The sequence below is a fragment of the Triticum aestivum genome, chromosome 1A (genome assembly GCF_018294505.1).
Source record: "Triticum aestivum cultivar Chinese Spring chromosome 1A, IWGSC CS RefSeq v2.1, whole genome shotgun sequence".
Lineage (NCBI taxonomy): Eukaryota > Viridiplantae > Streptophyta > Magnoliopsida > Poales > Poaceae > Triticum > Triticum aestivum.
The window spans coordinates 15583056-15605688 of record NC_057794.1 but is presented as its reverse complement, the minus strand read 5'-3'; the positions used below and the strand labels follow the sequence as shown (position 1 = coordinate 15605688).

The 22633-nt window shown below is 42.0% G+C and overlaps 3 protein-coding genes across 3 annotated transcripts; 2 read left to right on the top strand and 1 right to left on the bottom strand.

Annotated features, from left to right (window-relative positions):
* Positions 1-1718: 1718 nt before the first annotated feature.
* LOC123186708 (scarecrow-like protein 34) lies at positions 1719-4916 on the top strand. The gene has a single exon (XM_044598426.1). It carries the CDS (start codon positions 2048-2050, stop codon positions 4211-4213), a length of 2166 nt encoding a protein of 721 aa, XP_044454361.1. The 5' UTR covers positions 1719-2047; the 3' UTR covers positions 4214-4916.
* A 6235-nt stretch (positions 4917-11151) lies between these two features.
* LOC123186688 (uncharacterized protein At5g02240) lies at positions 11152-21608 on the bottom strand (the record flags this gene model as incomplete). The annotated part of the gene is given in 8 exon segments (XM_044598407.1): positions 11152-11527; positions 19529-19723; positions 19873-19996; positions 20344-20405; positions 20532-20629; positions 20761-20797; positions 20913-21184; positions 21446-21608. Coding segments are annotated over 7 exon segments (876 nt in total), but the record flags the coding sequence as incomplete, so codon positions are not given.
* LOC123186678 (scarecrow-like protein 34) lies at positions 15965-18190 on the top strand. Its single transcript, XM_044598396.1, has one exon. It carries the CDS (start codon positions 15965-15967, stop codon positions 18188-18190), a length of 2226 nt encoding a protein of 741 aa, XP_044454331.1.
* Positions 21609-22633: the final 1025 nt, after the last annotated feature.

Here is a 22633-nt window from a genome sequence, read left to right as displayed (position 1 = left end):
TACAATTTTACCAAGCTTCTTTGCACCCGTGGCGACCCATAGCTGGGCCTCCTCCATGATGATGTTTAGGACTATTGTGGGCAGCACACTTTTGTGCCGGAAGACGCGGGCGAGGCCATAGCTTTTCTGTATGGAATGTTCATGCTGGTTCTACTAGCCCACCAATGTTTGACGGAGCCCTTTAAATGCCAAGATGTAATTTATCAAACTAATTAATGTTGTTGATGTTGACGGAGCCCTCCAAATGACAAGAAGGTGAAATCTATTACTCCCTCCGTTCCTAAATACTTGTCTTTCTAGGCATTTCAACAAGTGACTACATACGGAGCAAAATGAATGAATCTACACTCTAAAATATGTCTACATACATCCATATGTAGTAGTCATTCGAAATGTCTAGAAAGACAAATATTTAGGAACGGAGGGAGTAGTTACTAATGGCCGCAAACACGTCTAATATATCACAGTGACCAATCTCAAAGCCTTTATATGATACCACTATACCAATCTCGAAACACAAAGAAAATAATTACAGAAAAAACTGATGGTTTAATGAGATACTAAAGTACAACAAACTACACTCCAAAAATTCAACCATTATATATATCAACTACCAAATGAAAAAAAATACAAGTTTTTTGAATAGTGCCTCCTTTTTTCTTTCAATTACGTCCAAAATTTTAACAGATTTTTGTTTTATTTTCTTCTAGTATTTATTTTGGCCTGTTCTTCTAGTATTACAGATTGAATCTGGATGTGCATTTTCATGACATAATAATTAACAATCCTGTCGATGTTGTAAATAAAATTCAGAGGCATTTACACTCCTTAAACATTTGGTACAACTGTATCACTCAAGCCTTGGTAAAATACTCCAGGTACGGCAGAACATAGTGTCAGACTAGCTAAGCACCAACAATTCAACTTTCAACTAATAAGATAATAAAAAATCTGATTATTTTACTGAGATGAAGTACAACAAACTATCCTCGAAAAATTCGACCAAGACCATTATATATATCAGCTAGTGCATCTTAAAATAATCAACTAGTACAACTGTATCACTCAAGCCTTGGTAAAATACTCCAGGTACGGCAGAACATAAGTCTCAGACTAGCTAGGCACCAACAATTCAACTTTGAACTAATAAGATAACCAAAAAAAATCTGATTATTTTACTGAGATGAAGTACAACAAACTATCCTCAAAAAATTCGACCAAGACCATTATATATATCAACTAGTGCATCTCAGAATATATCAACTATCAAGTGGGAAAGAAAGAAAATTTTCTTCAAATAGTGCATCTCCTTTCGATTACCTCAGAATTTTTTAACGACTCAATTAGGGACCCTAATAATGTTGATACCCAGGAAAGCATTCCTAATAAACACTTTTTTATACCTCTGATGCGCAGCCGGGCCTAGAACTAATCGACAGGATAGTTGCTTGTACTCTGGACCATTCTCTGTCACAATCTTATGACGTTGGGAACAAAGGCATAAGGTAGAGGAACGACAAATTTAGTTCACATCAACACCACAAGCTCACTACTATTCTTTCATAGCCCACATCCCCACTACTCTTCTCAGAGCACTGGATCTGCTGCTGCTGCTGCTGCTAAATAACCAAGGTGTGTGATTCCCTACTTTTGCTACTTGCGAAGCCTCCTGCAGATAAAACTGAGCAGTGGTATTAAGCGCGTCATAGATTCTATATTTAACCGGGTAAAGTAGTTATTCTCGTGTCTGCAAGCCTTTGGAATTAGTTTTCGATCAGTATGGCATGCCAAAACAATCATAAGCTGAATCTCTAATAAAAAGGAAGAAGCATAAGGTGAAGGAAAAAAAAAGGGAGCTCGCTGGGCAGAAATCCGTTTCACAGACATTCTAGATTGTAGCACATGAGCAAGCTGAACCGAAATTCCTCTCACATAATTTAGCTTCCATTTCCCTTTTTCCTTCTTCCAGGAAGCAAGCTGGTTCATTTGCTGTAGGACAAAGAAGAATCATATATCTCATATTGAGGTGGAAATCAGACTTTCCACAATGGCGATTGAGCCTCTCCGTGACAATCTGGACACCGTCACACCAACCGACCAACCAAACGATGGTGATTCCTCTTCCCAGCAGCAACTCACCATGTACAACTATGACCTGAGTGGTCCACCCTCTACAGTTCTTTCCCCAGCCAACCAAGCAAGCACAGATCTGCTCGGTGGAGTCACTGGCCCTGGGTTGTGCAGTGTCAACAGCAGCCTTGGACAAAACCAATTTCAGATCGGCGCAGGGTGTAGCCCTGAGCACCGCCAGATCAGATCAAACGATGCTCTTCACTACATAAGCCAGATGCTAATGGAAGACGTCGACGAGAGGGTCGACATATGCCAAGGGGAGGCAGCTATCCAGGCTACTGAGCAGCCATTCCGTGACATTCTTGGACAGGTATACACACCGGCTTTGTATAGCAACAACAAACAAGACAGCCCTGATAAGAGTGGGACCAGCTGTTACAAGAGGCTCTGGAGCACTAGCTTCAGTAATGACTGTTCCAGTTACAGCTTGGTACAGCCCTTGACAACCCCGTTGAGTCCAGATATTTGCAATAGGAGTCTTTCTCAACCAAACCAGCCATTGATAAGTGTTGGATGGACTTCTGGATCTGGCTTCCCTAACTTGCATCGTCAGAGAAGTGTCGACGAGGAAAATATATTTGCTCCAAGTATTGATAACGTGGTGATATGTTTCAAGAATGACATACTACATATTTCCCAACTGACTACGAAGGCAAAAGTAGGAGAGAGGGGTGAAAACACAATCTTTGAGGTGGCAGACCAAAGGGGCTGGGGTATCTTTCAAGGAAGGAGCAATAAACATCATGCCATCACCACTTGTGCAATAATTCGAAATGAAAATTTCGACCGAGTTCTGCTATGCTATGGTCGTTCCGACCAAATAAGAAGACTGCGGGAAAGGATGGCAGAGACAGGAAGCAATAACACACTGAAAGGCTGGAGCAAAGGGCGTCAGAAGCTATGGGCTAGGAAGCAACAGAGGCAAGAGTTCGTTGATATCAGGGCTCTCCTCTTCCAGTGCGCACAAGCTGTGGCAGAAGACAACCACCTGTTCGCCAATGAACTTCTAAAGAAGATAAGAGAACACTCCTCAGCAGATGGTGATTGTACTCAGAGACTAGCATTTTACTTGGCAGATGGCCTCGCGGCACGCTTGGCTGGGACTGGGGGTCAGGTTTATCGCAACCTCATGGAGAGGCGAACAAGTAGAACAGATTGGTTAGTTGCGTACAGTCTTTTTCATGCATCCTGCCCTTTCGACAGGACGTCACACTACTTTGCCAGCCAAGCAATTCTTGGTGTTTCACAAGGGCAACCAAGGGTGCACATCGTTGATTTCGGTATCGGCTTCGGCCTTCAGTGGCCATTAATGATTCAGAGGTTTTCACAGCAAGAAGAGGGAGCCCCTAAGCTTCGGATCACAGGTATAGACATTCCCCAGCCAGGTTTACACCCCTGCGAAATGATTGAGGAGACAGGGAAGCGGTTGGCTGATTATGCAAACATGTTCAAGGTACCTTTTCAGTATCAGGGCATTGCAGCTTCAAGATGGGAGACCATCAAAATTGAGGATCTTAACATTGACGAGGATGAAGTTCTCATAATCAACTGCATATTCCGGATGAAGAATCTTGGTCATGAAACCGCAGGAATAAATAGCGCAAGGGATGAGGTAATGAAAACTATGAGGAGGATGAACCCAAAGATTTTTATTTCTGGCACAATGAATGGGTTACACAGTTCTCCCTTCTTCATACAACGATTCAAAGAGGTTATGCTCCATTACTCTCCAATGTTTGATATGCTTGATGCAAATGTTCCACGGGATAATAAGGCAAGAAAGATGATTGAGAGGATCCGATTTGGGACAGATGCACTTAATATCATAGCATGTGAGGGCGCAGACAGAACTGAGAGGCCAGAAAGTTACAGGCAGTGGCAAGCAAGATTTCTCAAGGCTGGGTTCCAGCAGCTTCCTGTGGATCCAGCCTTCTTGAAAAGAGTACACATGAACAACTCACATTATCACAAGGAATTCTTTGCTGTTGAAGATCGCGGTTGGCTGCTACAAGGATGGAAAGGGAGAGTACTTTATGCTATATCTAAATGGAAGCCTAATGAAACATACGATGATCAGTAAGATTCAAACAGTTTTTCAAGTGCACCAACTGCTTTTTACTGTAAGATGTTCTTTTGTCAAGTGAGCATCAGGAACTATCTTGGAAGCAGATGTGATGGGGATTTGAAAGTTCATAACTTTTGATTGGTCCAACTGTACAACTTGACGACCGTGTCCGTGTGTTGGAAACAAGCAAAAAGGTGACTGTAAAATAATTTGCGTCTGTCCTTTTTAATTTCTGAATAAACTGTATTGGGTCCACAAGACATGAGATTAGTGGAAATACTACCATACCTAGACACTGGATTTGCTGTAAATTACAGTAGAATATTGCACTGCCCATCTCTCAAAACTGGCGATATGGAAGATCAGAGGATTCTCATTTCTGATTTGAAGCAATTGTACGTACTTACTAATATAAACAAGGTTCATTCGCAAAAAAAAATACTCCCTCCGTCCCAAATGTAGGTACAAAGTTAGTACTAATATAAACAAGGTTACTATCAACGAATCCGATAGAATGCACTGATGTTCACATATTACTCTCTCCATATCACAAACAAGTGGAGTTTTGGACATGTCTTGGGTCAAACTTCTAAAATTTTAACTGTGAGCGTCATTTTAACCATCCAGATTGGAACTTTGGAAACCATATGTACAGATTTTTCTCAAAAAAGACGTGCGACAAATCACTAGGGCAACATAGATACGGGGAATCGGAGAGAGGAGGGACCTTGGAGGTGGGAGCAGAGACCTTAGTTGGAGGCGGGCGCAGAGTGTGGGGCGGAGAATAGGCCCTCCGCGTCGTCATCCTTCGCTTACGAGTTCGCATTCGCCGCCGCCGCCGGCGACCTGCCGGGCTTCCTCTTGGCGGCCATGGAGAAGACGTCGCAGAGGAGAGGAGGGGAGTTTCTCCGCCTTCGGAGAGCGTTTACGTATTTGCTTAAGTTTTTTTTTTTCTGGAGGTCGTGTTTTACTGGGCCTGGGCCCTAGGCTGTGTCACGTTAGGCCCATCTAATCACTCTAGAACCCGTTGTTTTGTGCTTCCAAGCAAACTAATTTGTGTGAACCAACCTATGGTTGGATGGTTAAAGAGAATGTGGTATTCTCAGCACATCAGGGTTCAAGTCCCGGTGCTCGTATTTTCAGGATTTCCGACGATGCGCATTTAGTGAAAGAAGACGTTGCCGTCGACGACGAGATGCCTACGATGACTTCGTATGTATGCCGTTAAAAAAAGCAAACTAATTTGTACTTCCTCCTCCTAAAAAAACTAATTTGTACTTTTGCAAGGGTAAAGCTCCCACAAATAAAGGGAAAACCCAAAAAGAGGAACTAAAACCCATAAAAACCAAAAAAGCTAAGAAATATTCCAAAAAACCATTTCGTGAGAGAAGCATCTAGTGTGTGACACATGGCAGCGCAGGGTCACACCATCTGGCACAGTGGAGCACTGGCAAAAGTGACATCCACAGGACCCTTTCAAGGGGTACCCTTGAGATAGTTGCTCCCAAATAGACCCTCCCGGTGCGAAAAACAAAAAATAAAAGTCCTCGTGTAAACAAATGCAAATGTTCTTACTGTTCAACAAAAGAAGTGTCTTAAATGTGTAGATTTTATCTTGTTTAAAAAAATGTGTAGATTTTATGGGTCTCACCCACTAAATCTTGTGCCTTAGCTTAGTAAAAAAATTAAAATCTCAACGGATCATTCCAATTGCATAGCAAATGTGTAATTTTAGTACGTTTATGCTAGTTGAGAAAAAGTAACAGCAATATAAAAAGTGGACCTTTTCTTTAATTTATAAAAGTGGACCTTATATACTACTCTTGTAGCATGAGAAAAGAGAGCAACAATGCGCACTCTCACTTGCTTCATGCCACGCAACACACACGTGTTGCGTTTCATGAGTTGAGTTTGAGCTAATGTTATGCACCTTTTGGGGGGAACTAAATTTATTGGTGTACCCGTTTTCTACTCCCAGATAATTCTTTCATCATGTGTCAGATGTATCTCTTTAGTTGTGTTCCTTGTGCTAAGTTGCTTCTCCGACGACCCCATCCCAACAGACCTTTGAAAGAAAACTGCACCACGTGAGGGGTGATAAGGTTTTTGGGGAGCATCTAGACGCGACTGCTCGCTCAAATTTAGTTACATCCACGACAACCCGTCTACTTCCTCTACAACGGACGACCGCCTCATCTTCGCCACCATGGTTGATGATGTTGTTGCATCAAAGTTGATTTCTTATGTTCCGAATCTCTCTCCGTTGACATGTGCCTCTGGACCAATTGCATGTATGCTAGATGTTCCTAGTATCCCGTATGTGATTTTCCATGTTAGTTATCGTATGCTGATGCTAATCTAGATTAAACATAACTGAGAACTACCTAAGTTTCTAACAAAATGAAATCATTTTTTGTGAATGACTCCTAAATGAAATCAGATGACAAAGATGTGAGTTCCATATATTGGGTGAACATGTCAATACATACAAGGTTGCATTGACACGGCCTAGGTGAAAACCAAGCACAAACTAGGTAGTTAGTGAAGATGGTGGTACCTCCATTTCCATCCCATCGAAAATGGAATTTAAGGTTCAATGACATGATTTGGATATCGATTGCAAACCTTCTCCAATACCTTAGGGCATCTCCAATGTTGACCCACAAAACGCCCTCATACGTCTGGACCGAGTTGTCTGATGGCCTACAAGTGCACAAGGTTTAGTTGTAACTTTTTCCAAGTAAGTGATGGAAATACGCTCTAGACGCAATAATAAAGTTGTTATTATTATATTTCCTTATTCATGATAAAAGTTTATTATTCATGCTAGAATTTTATTAATCGGAAACTTAGATACATGTGTGGATACATAAACAAATACCGTGTCCCTAGTAAGCCTCTACTAGACTAGCTCGTTGCTCGAAGATGATTAAGGTTTCCTAACCATAGACATGTGGTGTCATTTGATAACGGGATCACATCATTAGGAGAATGATGTGATGGACAAGACCCATCCGTTAGCTTAGCATATGATCGTTCAGTTTATTGCTATTGCTTTCTTAATGTCAAATACATATTCCTTCGACTATGAGATCATGCAACTCCCAGATACCGGAGGAATACCTTGTGTGCTATCAAACGTCACAACGTAACTGGCTGATCATAAAGATGCTCTAAATGTATCTTCGAAGGTGTCTATTGAGTTTGCATGGATCGAGATTAGAATTTGTCACTCTGAGTATCGGAGAGGTATCTCTAGGCCCTCTCGGTAATACACATCATAAGAAGCTTGCAAGCAAAGTGACTAAGGAGTTAGTTACGAGATGATGTATTGCGGAACGAGTAAAGAGACTTGTCGGTAACGATATTGAACTAGGTATGAAGATACCACGATCGAATCTCAGACAAGTAACATACCAATAGACAAAGGGAATTACGTATGTTGTCATAAGGTTCGACCGGTAATGATCTTCGTAGAATATGTAGGAACCAATATGGGCATCCACATTCCGCTATTGGTTATTGACCGGAGATGTGTCTCGGTCATGTCTACATAGTTCTCGAACTCGTAGGGTCCGCACGCTTAACGTTCGTTGACGATATAGTATTATACGAGTTATGTGATTTGGTGACCGAATGTTGTTCGGAGTCCCGAATGAGATCACAAACACGATGAGGAGCTCCAGAATGGTCTGGAGATAAAGATTGGTATATAGGACGATGATATTTGAACACCGGAAGTGTTTCGGGAGGTACCGGTTAGTTATCGGATCACCGGAAGGGGTTCCGGGAAGCCCCGGGAGGCTTAATGGGCCAAAGGGGGAACACACCAGCCCACAAGGGGCTGGTGCGCCCCTCTCCCTGGCCGCCGGCCCTAGGGGAAGGAAAGGGGGAGGGTTGGCCCCTCCTGCCATTTCCCTCCTCATGAGAGAAAGGAAAGGGGGGAGGGGCACCTCCCCCTGCCTTCCTCCAGTGCACAAATAAGGAAGGAGGCTAGGGCAGGAGCCCAATGAGGATTCAACCTCCTTGGGGACGCCTCCTGGCTGCCTCCCCTCTCCCCCACCTATATATATGTGGGAGCGGGTGCCACACATAGACCACGACAATCTCTTAGCCGTGTGCGGCGTCCCTCTCCACAGTTTCATCCCTCGGTCATATTTTCGAAGTGCTTAGGTGAAGCCCTGCAGAGATATAACATCACCACCACCATCACCACGTCGTCGTGCTACCGGAACTCATCTACTACTCCGCCCGTCTTGCTGGATCAAGAAGGTGAGGACGTCATCGAGCTGAACGCGGAGGTGTCGTACGTTCGGTACTTGATTGATTGGATCGCAAAGAAGTTCGACTACATCAACCGCGTTAATAAACGCTTCCGCTTATGGTCTACTAGGGTACGTAGACACACTCTCCCCTCTTGTAGCTATGCATCTCCATGGATAGATCTTGTGTATGCGTAGAATTTTTTTTGTTTTCCATGCAACGTTCCCCAACAGTAAGAGTATCGAGGAAGCACATGAATTAGGTGTTGTCTCTTGTAGTGACTTATGAACTTATGCCTGCAAGTAATTGTAGACTCAAAGCAAAATGAGGGCGGAAATAAATAATGGGTTTGAATGAAGTATGGACTAAAAGTAAATAACATAAACAGAATAAAAACAGTAGCATGAGTAACAAGTGGAACTGACAGAGGAGTAGAGCATTCTCAGGGAGTCTGGAATTCCTATTGGTATGTTTCTAACGTGACCTACGAAACAACATATTCTTTGGATACTTAAGCCACTCTTGACGATTATGCTGAACATAGCCGGGCAGAGAACGTGTTCTACTCTAGGTAGACTTCATGCCACGCACGCCACCACCATAGTCTTCCCCTGCATGTTACAACTACGGCAATTAAGGGTTTCCCCGTGGACGCGGACTCACTAAGGGTTCTCCATAATTCCCCTATCAATTGTAATTAAAATTTATGGGTGAATGCTTTTACCGTCACCTCTAATTACCTTCACTTCCTAATATTTACAACGACTGTGATACACTTCATGACCTTGCGGCGACAATGCTGGGTGGGGTCCCTTCACAACATTCACGAAGTTTATTAAAGCCCTATTTGTTTGGGCTTATGCTTCTGTTTTTGCAGCTTTTCCACTTAGGCTTAAAACCCTAAAAGGCTCATAAATATGGGGTTTTGGCTTATGAATCAATATTGTTATATGATGGTATAAGCTAAAAATAGAAGCCAAAAGCTTCTATTTAGGAGCCTTTTGGCTTTTAGGCGAAAGTGAAAAATCTGCAAAAGCTGAAGCATAAGCCCAAACAAACAGGGCATAAACAAAGCATTCAACAGAGGAACTCAAATCCTTATTGATGTTCCATCTCCTAAGCAATGATGATAAACATGAATGATATGAACGAGTAATACAGGCAATGATCCATTAGGGTTTCGGTATCACAATGAGATGAAGATGGATGATGGTGATGATGATGATGTCGTCGTTCCCTTGCATGTGGTGGTGAAGATGACGATCTCCTCCTTGCCAATTCCCCCCTCTGGATGCTTTCCGGAGGCGGGGTTTCTGCCTTCTGGATGTGTTCAATTGTGCATATGTCTCCTATCCCCGATCCGATTGCACGGGGTAGAAGCAATCGACATGGGGAGGCGGCGCCGCACCATATGACCATGTGCACTCGTATGATTGGCTGTCTTGCACTTTGTTTGAGCTTCGTGGGATCCAAGTGCCTCCAATTGTTTTATTCTTTTTATGGTAGATAATAATCACATTGATTGACGTGATTCCACCATAATTTTTGGGATTCCTTATATAATGCTTCATTTATTTCAAAAGACGTATCCTAGGAAAAACCGACAAAAAGCAGTGCGTGAACGCGGTGAAATTCCACAAAGCCTATAGTGTAGGCACAAAATAACCATCAAAATCATCATACATTTTGGAATCATCAACTCCCAAGCCTAAGTCTTGCTCATCCCCAAGCAAGCACCGCAGCTTGTGAAACACAAGGTCAGCTGAGATTTATGAGGTGCAGATATTCATAGAAGTATGAGTCCATCACCGGTTAACGAAATGAGCAGAGATAAAAAGACTATGACATATAATAGCACATCTCCACCGTTAGGATGATCATCAAGGCTTCCACACCTTACTACTTAATTCATTAGTGGACAATTCACAACTTCATGTCCTAAGTCATTTTTATTTCAACTGGGCAAGCAGTAAGGGGTCTCCCTTTTTTTTCAGAAAAAAAATGCAACTTATATTTTGATCTCTTGCTTTCGAAACATGTTTATCCGCCCATCTAACACTTAGTTTTCATGTGATATGTAAGCTAAAGATGTTCCTTGCGAGAATCACAAAAACCTTTGAATTTGAGCAGGATTTATCTTCCTTGCTTGCTCTAATTTATTCATCTGATCAGACTTAAGTCTTAATTTAAAAGCTTTATACTATGAAGCAAATATGATACCACTATACCTCTCAAACACAGTGAAAATTATTACTAAAAATATCTTATGGTTTAACGAGATAAAGGGCAACAAACTTCCCTCCAAAAATTCAACCATTGTATATATCAACTATCAACTGAAAAAAAATACAAGTTTCTTTGAACAGTGCCTCCTTTTCTTTCAATTACATCAGAGTTTTTAATAGCTTATATTTTATTTTCTTTGTCTACTTTTTTTTGACCTGTTCTTCTAGTAGCACTATAGGTTGAATGTGGATGTGCATTTCTTGACCTGATAATTAACACTCCTTAAACAATTAATACAACACAAGTGCAAATCTCATGAGACTAGCTAGGCACCAACAATTCAAATCATGAAAAAATTAGATCAGATTATTTTAATGAGATAAAGTACAATAAACTATCCTCGAAAAATTCAATCAATACCATTATATATATATATCAACTATCAAGTGGAAAAGAAAGAAGAATTCTTTGAATAGTGCATCTCCTTTTTTTTATTACCTCAGATTTTTTTTATCAATTCAATTAGGAACCGTATTAATGTTGAAACCCAGGCAAGCGTTCCTAATAAACAATTTTTTATACGTCTAGCCTAGAACTAATCGCCTGGATAACTGCGGTAATCTGGACTCATTCTCTGTCACAATTACCATGTCCGACGTTGGGAACAAAGCAACAAGAAGAAAAAAAAATAGTTTACATCAACACCAGTCTCACTACTCTTCTTTCATAGCCCAAATCCTCAGAACTCTTCTCTCAAAGCACAACGATCTGCTGCTTCTTCTGCTCAATAACAAGGTGCATGCTTCCCTACTTTTGCTACTTGATCAGATGAGGAGCCTCCTGCGAATAAAAATGAGCAGCGGTATTAGGTGCATCGTAGATTCAAAATCGCTTTAGGTGTGATGTTTCTGTTATTGATGCTTAAACACTACGACAGGTTTAACCGGCTAAAATGGTCATTCTCGTGTCTGCAAACCTACAGAATTTTATTTTTATTTTTCATCGGTAACGGCGTGCCAAAAACAATCATAAGCTGAATCTCCAATAAAAAAGGAAGAGGCAGAAGGTGAGAGAAAAAATAGCTCACTGAACAGAATTCCGTTTTACGGATATTCTAGATTGTAGCACATGAGCAAGGTGAACCGAAATTCATCTCACATAATTTAGCTTCAATTTCCCCTTTTTTTCTTCTTCCAGGAAACAAGCTGATTCATTTGCTGTGGGACAAAGAAGAATCATTTATCTCATATATTGAGGTGGAAAGCAGACTTTCCAGAATGGCGATTGAACCTCTCCGTGACAATCTGGACGCCGTCACAGCAATCGACCAACCAAACGATAGTGATTCCTCTTCCCAGCAGCAACTCACCGTGTACAACTACGACCTGAGTGGTCCACACTACAGTTCTTTCCCCAGCAAAGCAAGCAAGCACATATCTGCTCGGTGGAGTCACTAGCCCTGGGTTGTGCAGAGTCAACAGCAGCCTTGGACAAAACCAATTTCAGATTAGCGCAGGGTGTAGCCCTGAGCACCGCCAGATCAGATCAAACGATGCTCTTCACTACATAAGCCAGATGCTGATGGAAGACGTCTGACGAGAGGGTCGACATATGCCAAGGGGAGGCTGCTCTGCAGGATGCTGAGAAGCCATTCCATGACATTCTTGGGGAGGTATACACGCCGGCCACTGACTCGCCGCTGATAAGAGTGGGACCAGCCATTACAAGAGGCTCTGGAGCACTCGCTTCAGTAATGACCATTCCAGTCACAACGTGTTACAGCCCTTAGCAACCCCGTTGAGTCCATATGCCTGCAAGGAGTCTTTTACCAAATCATCCGTTGATAAGTTTTGGATGGACTTCCGAATCTGGCTTCATTGCCTTGATTTCCCAACTGACTACAAAAGCAAAAGTAGGAGAGATGAGCGAAAACGCAATCTTTGAGGCGGCAGACCAAAGGGGCTGGGGTATCTTTCAAGGAAGGAGCAATAAACATCATGTCATCACCACTTGGGCAATAATTCGAAATGAAAATTTCGACCGAGTTCTGCTATGCTATGGTTGGAAGAGTTCCGACAGGATAACAAGACTGCGAGAAAGGATCGCGGGGCAAGGAAACAAGAACTCACCGAAAGGCCGGAGCAAAGGGCGTCAGAAGCTATGGGCTAGAAAGCAACAGAGGAAAGAGTAGGTTGATCTCAGGGCTCTCCTCATCCATTCTGCAGAAGCTGTGGCAGAAGACAACCACCTGTTTGCCAGTGAACTCCTCAAGAAGATAAGACAACACTCCTCAGCAGATGGTGATTGTAATCAGAGACTGGCATTTTACTTGGTGGATGGCCTTGAGGAGAGCTTGCCTGGGATCGGGAGTCAGGTTTACCACAGATTGGTTAGAGGCTTACAGCCTTTTTCTTGCAACTTGCCCTTTCAAAAGGGTGTCATACAATTTTGCCAACCAAACTATTCTTGATGTCTCACAAAGGCGACCAAAGGTGCACATCGTCGATTTTGGCATCAGCTTCGGCTTTCAGTGGCCATCAATGATTCAGAGGTTTGCACGGCAAGAAGGAGGAGCCCCTAAGCTTCGGATCACAGGCATAGAAGTCCGCCAACCAGGTTTCCGCCCCTGTGAAATGATCAAGGAGACAGGGAAGCGGTTGGCTGACTATGCAAACATGTTCAATTTACCTTTTCAGTATCAGGGCATTGCCGAGGATGAAGTTCTCATAATCAACTGCATATTCCGGATGAAGAATCTTGGTCATGAAACCGAAGGCATAAATAGCGCAAGAGATGAGGTAATGAAAACTATGAGGAGGATGAACCCAAAGGTTTTTATTGCTGGCACCGTGAATGTTGCATAGTTCTCCCTTCTTCATACAATGCTTCAAAGAGGCTATGTTCCATTACTCTTCAATGCTTGATATGCTTGATGCTAATGTTCCACGGGATAATGAAGCAAGAAAGATGATTGAGAGGATCCTATTTGGGGGGATGCACTTAACATCATAGCATGTTGAGGGCGCAGACAGAACTGAGAGGCCAGAAAGTTACAGGCAGTGGCAAGCAAGGTTCTTCAAGGCTGGGTTCCAGCAGCTTCCTGTGGCTCCAGCCTTCTTCAAAAGAGTACATATGAAGAACTCACTTTATCACGAGGAATTCTTTGCTGTTGAACATCGCGGTTGGCTGATACAAGGATGGAAAGGCTATATCCAAATGGAAACCTAATGAAACGTATGATAATCCGTAAGATTTGAACAGTTTTTCAAGTGCACAAACATCAGTAGGCAACTTATTGCCTCCGTAGTTACTTGCATCATTCTCAACGCAATGGGTCTAAATTGCTGAATACCGTAAGATATTCTTTCGTCAGATGAGCATTGGGAAGTACCACTTTGGAAGAAGGTGGGATGGTGATTGAAATGTTGATATTCAACATGTTTTGATTTGGTTCAACTGCGGAACTACACGACCATATGTAGCAAAAGGCAACTGTGCAATACTTTGCCTCTGTCGCTCTATTTAATTTCTGAACAAACTGCTCGAGAAAACTGGGGCTGCACTGTCCGGGACTGCGGCTGGGGCTGCATTATCCAGTAGTGATGCTCGGTCATCACTGACCTGCCTCTATGTTAAAACATGTCAGTACTGTGGTGCACAACGGTCTCCACAAGCTATCAACACTGTCAGGCCAACCCATCTGTGTTATTTCACTACCACTGACTGGTCCTACATAGTGGCTCGTCAGTGAAAGCATCCGTTCCGACCTTCTCTACATAGTCATTACTGCCAGGTCGGCCAGTCTGTGATAATCTCATCACATTCGGGCCAACTGGCCCATCACTGATGAGGTAGTCATCACTGACCCCGAGGCACTGACCGGCTAGAAACTCATCTGTGATGACACATTTTCGCCGGTCAGTGTTACATGGATCTTAGTAGTGAGACATCAATACAAGGTCGCACTGGCTAGGCCTAGGCGAAAACCAAGAACAAACTTGGTACAACAGACTACCCTCCAAAAAGTCAACCATTATATATGTCAACTATCAAATGAAAAACAATAATACAAGTTTCTTTGAACAGGGCCTCCTTTTCTTTTCAATTATGTTGATTTTTAACAGATGTTGTTTTACTTTCTTTTTCTAGTAGTTTTTTACATGTTCTTCTAGTAGTATAGATTGAATCCAGACGTGCATTTTCATGACATGACAACTAACACTGCTGTGGATGTTGTAAATAAAATTCAAAGGCAGTTACACTAATTAAACATTTGGTACAAATACTTCAGATACGGCAGAACATAAGTGCAAATCTCATCAGAATAGCTAGGCACTGACAATTCAATTTTGAACTAAGATAATCACGAAATAAATCAGATTATTTTAATGAGATAAAGTACAACAAACTATCCTTGAAAAAATCGAGCAAGGCCATTACATATATCAACTATCAAATGGAAAAGAAAGAAAATTTTCTTTTTACAGTGAATCTCCTTTTTTAACAATTCAATTAGGAACCTTAATAATGTTGAAACCCCTGCACGCGTTCCTAATGAACACTTTTTTATACATCCGATGCGCAGCCAGGCCTAGAACTAATCGACAGGACAACTGCTGTAATCTGGACTCATTCTCTGTCATAATCACCATGTCTGACATTGGGAACAAAGCAACAAGAAGAGCAACAAAAAAAATTAGTTTACATCAACACCACAGCCTCACTACTCTTCCTTCATAGCCCACATCCTCACTACTCTTCTGTCAAAGCACTGGATCTGCTGCTACTGCTGCTCAATAACCAAGGTGTGTGCTTCCCTACGTTTGCTACTTGCTCAGATGAGGAGCCTGAGCAGTGGTATTAAGCGTGTCATAGATTCAAAATCGTTTTAGGTGTGCTGTTTCTGTTATTGATGCTTAAACATTACTACATTAGTAATATGTTTAACCGGCTAAAATAGTTATTCTCGTGTCTGCAAGCCTTCATTTTTTTTCAATCGGTAATGGCGTGCCAAAAACAATCATAAGCTGAATCTCGAATAAAAAAGGAAGAAGCAGAAGGTGAAGGAAATGAAGAAAAAAAGAGCTCGCTGATCAGAATTCCATTTAACGGGCATTCTAGATTGTAGCACACGAGCAAGGTGAACCGAAATTGGTCTCACATAATTTAGCTTCCAGTTCCCATTTTTCTTGTTCCAGGAAACAAGCTGATTTATTTGCTGTGGGACAAAGAAGAACCATATATCTACTGCGGGAGGTGGAAATCAGACTTTCCACAATGGCGATTGAACCTCTCCGTGACAATCTGGACACCATTGCAGCAACCGACCAACGATACGACAGTGATTCCACTTCTCAGCAGCAATTCACTGTGTACAACTACCAGCTGAGTGGTCCACACGCCACAGTTCTTTCCCCAGCCAACCAAGCAAGCACATATGGTGGAGTAACCAGCCTTGGACAAAACCAAGTTCAGATTGCTGCAGAGGGTAGCCCTGAGCACCGCCGGATTACATCAAACTATGCTCTTCACTGCATAAGTCAGATGCTGATGGAAGACATTGACGAGGGGGTTGACATATGCCAAGAGGAGGCTGCTCTCCAGGTTGCTGAGAAGCCGTTCCGTGACATTCTTCGACAGGTATACGCGCCGGCTACTAACTGGCCACCACTGCATAGCAACAACGAAAAAGACAACCCTGATAAGAGTGCGATCAGCTGTTACAAGAGGCTCGGGAGCACTAGCTTCAGTAATGACTGTTCAAGTTACAGCTTGGTACAGCCCTTAACAACCCCGACGAGTCCATATATCTGCAATAGGAGTGTTTTTCTACCAAACCAGCCATTGATAAGTGTTGGATGGACTTCCGGATCTGGCTTCCCTGCCTTGCATTGTCAGAGAGGTGTCAAGGAGGAAAAGATATTTGCTTCAAGTATTGATAAGCTGGTGATATATTTAGAGAATGGCATACTTTCTATTTCCAAACTGACTGCAAATGCAAAAGTAGGAGAGAGGAGCGAAAACACGACCTTTGAGGTGGCAGACCAAAGGGACTGGGATATCTTGGAAGGAAGGAGCAATAAACATCATGCCATCACCACTTGTGCAATAATTCGAAATGAAAATTTCGACCGAGTTCTGCTATGCTATGGTCGTTCCGACCAAATAAGAAGACTGCGGGAAAGGATGGCAGGGAAAGGAGACAATAACTTGCTGAAAGGCCGGAGCAAAGGACGTGCCCATCAGAAGCTATGGGCTAGGAAGCGGCCAAGGAAAGAGTTGGTTGATCTCAGGACTCTCCTCATCCATTGTGCACAGGCTGTGGCAGAAGACCACCAGCTATTGGCCAGTGAACTGATATTGAAGATAAGACAACACTCTTCTGCAGATGGTGATTGTACTCAGAGGCTGGCATTTTATTTGGTGGACGGCCTCGAGGCACGCTTGGCTGGGAGCGGGAGTCAGATTTATCACAACCTCATGGAGAGGCCAACAAATACCACAGATTGGTTAGAGGCTTACAGCCTTTTTCTTGCAGCTTGCCCTTTCAAAAGGGTGTCATACTACTTTGCCAACCAAACTATTTTTGATGTCTCACAAAGGCAACCAAGGGTTCACATCGTCGATTTCGGCATCGGCTTTGGCTTTCAGTGGCCATTAATGATTCAGAGGTTTGCACAGCAAGAAGAGGGAGCCCCTAAGCTTCGGATCACAGGTATAGACACTCCCCAGCAAAGTTTGCGCCCCTGCGAAATGATCGAGGAGACAGGTAAGCGGTTGGCTGATTATGCAAACATGTTCAAGGTACCATTTCAGTATCAGGGCATTGCCGCTTCAAGATGGGAGACCATTAAAATTGAGGATCTTAACATTGCCGAGGATGAAGTTCTCATAATCAACTGCATATTCCGGATGAAGAATCTTGGTCATGAAACCGAAGCCATAAATGGCGCAAGGAATGAGCTGCTGAAAACTATGAGGCGGATGAACCCAAAGGTTTTTATTTCTGGCAACGTGAATGGGTTTCACAGTTCTCCCTTCTTCATACAACGATTCAAAGAGGTTATGCTCCATTACTCTTCAATGTTTGACATACTTGATGCAAATGTTCCACGGGATAATGAAGCAAGAAAGATGATTGAGAGGATCCTATTTAGGCGGGATGCACTTAACATCATAGCATGTGAGGATGCAGAAAGGACTGAGAGGCCAGAAAGTTACAGGCAGTGGCAAGCAAGGTTCCTCAAGGCTGGGTTCGAGCAGCTTCCTGTCGATCCAGCCATCTTAAAGAAAATAGTTCACATGAAGAACTCACTTTATCATGAGGAATTCTTTGCTGTTGAAGATCGCGGTTGGCTGCTACAAGGATGGAAAGGGAGAGTACTTTATGCTATATCTAAATGGAAACCTAATGAAATATACGATGATCAGTATGATCCAAGCGGTTTTTCAAGTGTGCGAACATGCGTGGGCAACTTCCCGCCTCGGTATCTACTTGCATGATTCTCAGCACCATGTATCTAAAGCTGAACACTGTAAGATATTCTTTCATCAGATGAGCATTGGGAACTACGTATCTTGGAAAGAGATGGGATGGGGATTCTAATGTTGATACTCAACATGTTTTGATTTGGTTCAGCTGTGCAACATACATGACATATGTAGGAAATAAATATAAGGCGACTGTAAAATTGTACTTTACTTTTGTGTTCTTTTCAATTTCTGAACAAACTGTTCTAGAAAGTTGCTCTATAAATGAATCCGGGTTTCTTTTTAACGAATATTAACTATGTGTACTTGGTTATTGTTTTGATCAGTTTATTGGTCATACTAGACAAGAGATTAGTGGAAATACTGTGAAGGAGATTATTGCACTGCCTACCTCTCAAAATAAGCGACATGGAAGGTCAGAGAAAATGCCATTTCTGGTTTGAAGACGGTAATTGTACTTAATCAAGACAAGGTTTCTATAAACGAATCCAAAATCCAATCAAATGAACTAGTATGCACATATTAGGTAATATAGGTCAGCTGCGCAGCTCGATAAGTGCAAGACAAATCATACCAAACAATCCTTAATTCTCTCAGAAACCCGTGAAGTGATGTTCACCCGTGTAAATTCTAGCTCCTAAGTTATGTGATGTTTCATGCACCAGAGCCTCTCAGTTAACATACTACAGAGTCTTAACATCAACGGCACAGAAATATCATGTTTTAAATAGAACGTGCAAATAAGAAAGTGAAAAAATAAATTTGCAAGTGAACAATGCATAAAAATCTCGGAAATGAGATTCGAGTTGGTTATATTGTTAAATCTGGTAATGTTGTGAGGAGCTTAGATGGCTGTGTAATTTTTACAGAATGGCTCTAAGTAGAGCAGAATATTTCTTCTGTTGGCAGAACATCAGAGACAATCTGGAAGGAGATGACATGTCACTTTTACTTTTGCTACAGAACAAGCTTGGGCATTTTATATTCCTAACAAATTTACAATTCAAATTATACTTACCAACTAATTGGTAGGACTATACATACGCAATATGGATAACTCTTTGTATAGACTAGCAAATGAATTAACTTGAAACTAAATCATGTAGACCCCAGAACATCATGGCAACATGACCCCTGAAGGACAAGCACTTCCTACCTTTATTTAACAAAATAAACTAACTGCAAATAGTAAGGCCGCACATCCATATTAAGACCGATCAACCAGGTAACAGAACGGCTATAAACATGTTGTGCACCACAAAGAAAAGACATAAACAAACAAATCACTATTGAGTAATAGTGCATAAAATAAAATGTTGCATTTTCTTAATTAATAAACAGAACACTAACCTGACCCGGTACAAATTCCATATCGCCTAATTAAAAAACTGTCCCCATTTCATTGGCCAGAATGATCTTGTCTTCTTAGAAGCGAGTAGCAATTTGTGCAAAAACAGACTTAAAATCTGTCGTCGGTGTTCCTTCACCTTCAGGTTTTGAAGCCAGATCAAATGCCTTGAACTTTGCTTCCTCAAATAGCAAGGCCTACACAGGAAAGGCACAGATGGATCAGTGGTAGCGACCACTAGCCAGTAAGGCATAGATAGATGCAACAAATATATATGGCAGATGATGAAAAAAAGATTGAGCAGTAGTTTATGTACAGAAACATGTGTTTTGTTCTATAAAGGTACCTGTATGCAAACTTCTGCAACATCTGCCCTGGCAATAGTTTTTGTTTCCGTCTTCAAGATCTCGTCATCCTTTCCAACAATCAACTCACGCACACCACCATCTTTGTCTTGTAGTCCTCCAGCCCTGGAAAGAGATGGGATGTGGAAAAGGTATTTTATCAACACGATTGTTGGTGGAAAATACTCCAACAATTAATGTCCCTATGAAAGAAATTGAAATTTTTGATTTCTTATACTAAATTAATTTTCTTTGTGGTGCTTCATACTCCATCATGCACTTCTGTTGTTTTGTTGTTTTCTTCCTTCATCACAGATATATAGAATTACTTTTATGATTGATCATCTACGGAGAGAAAAAAGTGACTGGCAGTCTATTACATAAATTAAATGTGACAAAAGAAATCTTTGCGGAACATGCAAGAATAAGTCTCATCCCGCAAATAGCACCAACGAATGAGTTTGTGTTATAACCTTATAATTGTATATGGTACACCAGAGTCCGCTAGGTACTGTTCTGCCTTCCGTTTCCACACCTGCAAATTAGAAGAGCAATTGATCATTCACACAAAATGATACATATAAAAATGATACATGATATATTCATGCACACAAAAGTATAGGAAAGAACATATAAAAATATTGTCAAACAAGCTATATACCAGTATATTCCCATTCCCAAGCTTGTTTAATGGATGGTTGAGATCTGTTCCACCCATGGATCCAACCAAAACTATCTGCTTTACACCAATGCTCTTGGCTGCATGGATAATTAAAGAAGATGAAAAAACCAAGAGAGCAGACAAGTAAAAGGTCGACGGACCAATCATTTCAATACACACTAAACATTGTATAATGCTCTAACAGAACAAGACAAAGGTGAAGATTTACCAGCGTCGATTTGGTTCTTTTGGCCTATCCAATCCACCTTAAACAAGGGAAAAACAAACAAAAAGCATTATTAGCTCTAAAGAAATGCACCAGTTGTCATATATTGCTAATATGAGTACTGTCATTGACAGGTGGTTTCGTCAGTCAGTCACCTGCTCAGGATCAGACCCTTCCTCGAAGTAAAACTCGGGCCGACCCCCTTTGCTAGGATCAAACCCTGGCTTCATCTTCGGGACCCCACTGGTGAGGATGATGAGCGCGTCAATGCCGTCGATCGCCGGCGCAATGCTCCCAGGATCCCTAATGTCTCCGATGAACACGTCATCGCCCCCATCGATCTTAGATTTGCTGTCCGGCGTCCTGACCAGCCCTCTGGCCACAAACTGGTCTGCCTTCTCCTTCAGCTTCTTGTACACAATTTGGCCTGGGTCGCCACAGCGCAGAGGTCAGAGGCGCACGCCGGATTACAGTACGCAAACGGGAGTGTAATTTGTGAATCAATGGGAGGTTCAGTAGGTTGTGAAGCATCTTGATTCCAAGAAACCGCCGCCTCCGCCGGCAAATTCTCCCACAAATACGAACTGAACTGTATCCCACTGGAACACCAAGAGACGGTGGCACCGTGCAGTAATGTGTGGCGAAAGTACGCGAAGGGGGAAACGATAGCGGGATGTGTAGCATCTACCTGTTCGTCCTCCGGCGCCGGTGACGAGCACGGTGGGGGGCGACCCGCCGGCGGCCGCCGAGACGGCCAGCCCAGCCCGCCCGGGGCCCCGCCTCGACGGGACGACGCGGTGGCAGGGAGGACGGAGAGGCGGGGCCTTGAACGGGGAAGACAGACGCATCGTCGTCGCCGCCGCCGCCGTGGTCATCTTTGCTCTGTTTCCCTCCGGCGAGTGAGCGAGAGTTGGTCGGGTGTGCCGGCGGGCTGAGCGGCTGTCACTCTCCTTATCGCTTCGACGGTTGTGGGCCCGCATGTGAATGTGGGCTTCACAGGGATTTGAGGTTTGCGGGCCTGGGCCAGTTTCTCAAGTTAACATGGCCCAATTTCGAAACGGAAAGAACGTATGAATTTGTGAACAAAATTTGAAAAACGGGAACATTTTTTCAATTCGATATTTTTTGACAAATAGAAACAATTTTTGAATTTTTGAACAAATCAAAAAAGGGATTTTTTTCATTTATGAACAAATGTTTGAAAATAGGAACATCTTTTGAAAACATGAACATTTTGGACACAATGGAACGTTTTTTCCATCTGTGAATAAAATTTAAAACTCTAATTTTTTAAAAAGAAGCAAACATTGTGGACATTTATTGAAGTTGTGAACAAAGTTTGGAAATAGGAACATTTTATGAGCTTATGAACACATTTTGAAAGGTGAACATTTTTTAATGATCAAGAATTGCTATTTTGAATTTGTGAATAAAATTTGAAACAGGAACATTTTTTGAACTTATGAACATTTTTTTAAAATAAAAATTTATTGAATTTTCAAATATTTCTTGAAATTTCAGACAAATTTTGAAATTATGAAAAATAAAAAAAAGAAAGAAAAAGACTAGTAGAAAAGGAATTACAAAAGAAATGGGAAAAAGGAAAAAAAGAAATGGGAAAAGGGGAAAAAAGAAAGTGAAATACAAAAAAAGAAAAAGAAAAAATGAAATAGACAAAAAAAATGTTTTCGCTATTGGGCCTGGCACAAGAAAGACAACTCAACACACACGATTGATAAACCAAAAGCAGCGGACAACAGCAAGCAACAACTCATTAGAAAATAAACTTTGGATCTCAAAAAAAAATTAGAAAATAAACTAGCGTTGTTGCACCAATCTCATAGTAAGTTTGATGGTATGGTTCTAGACTTAGATG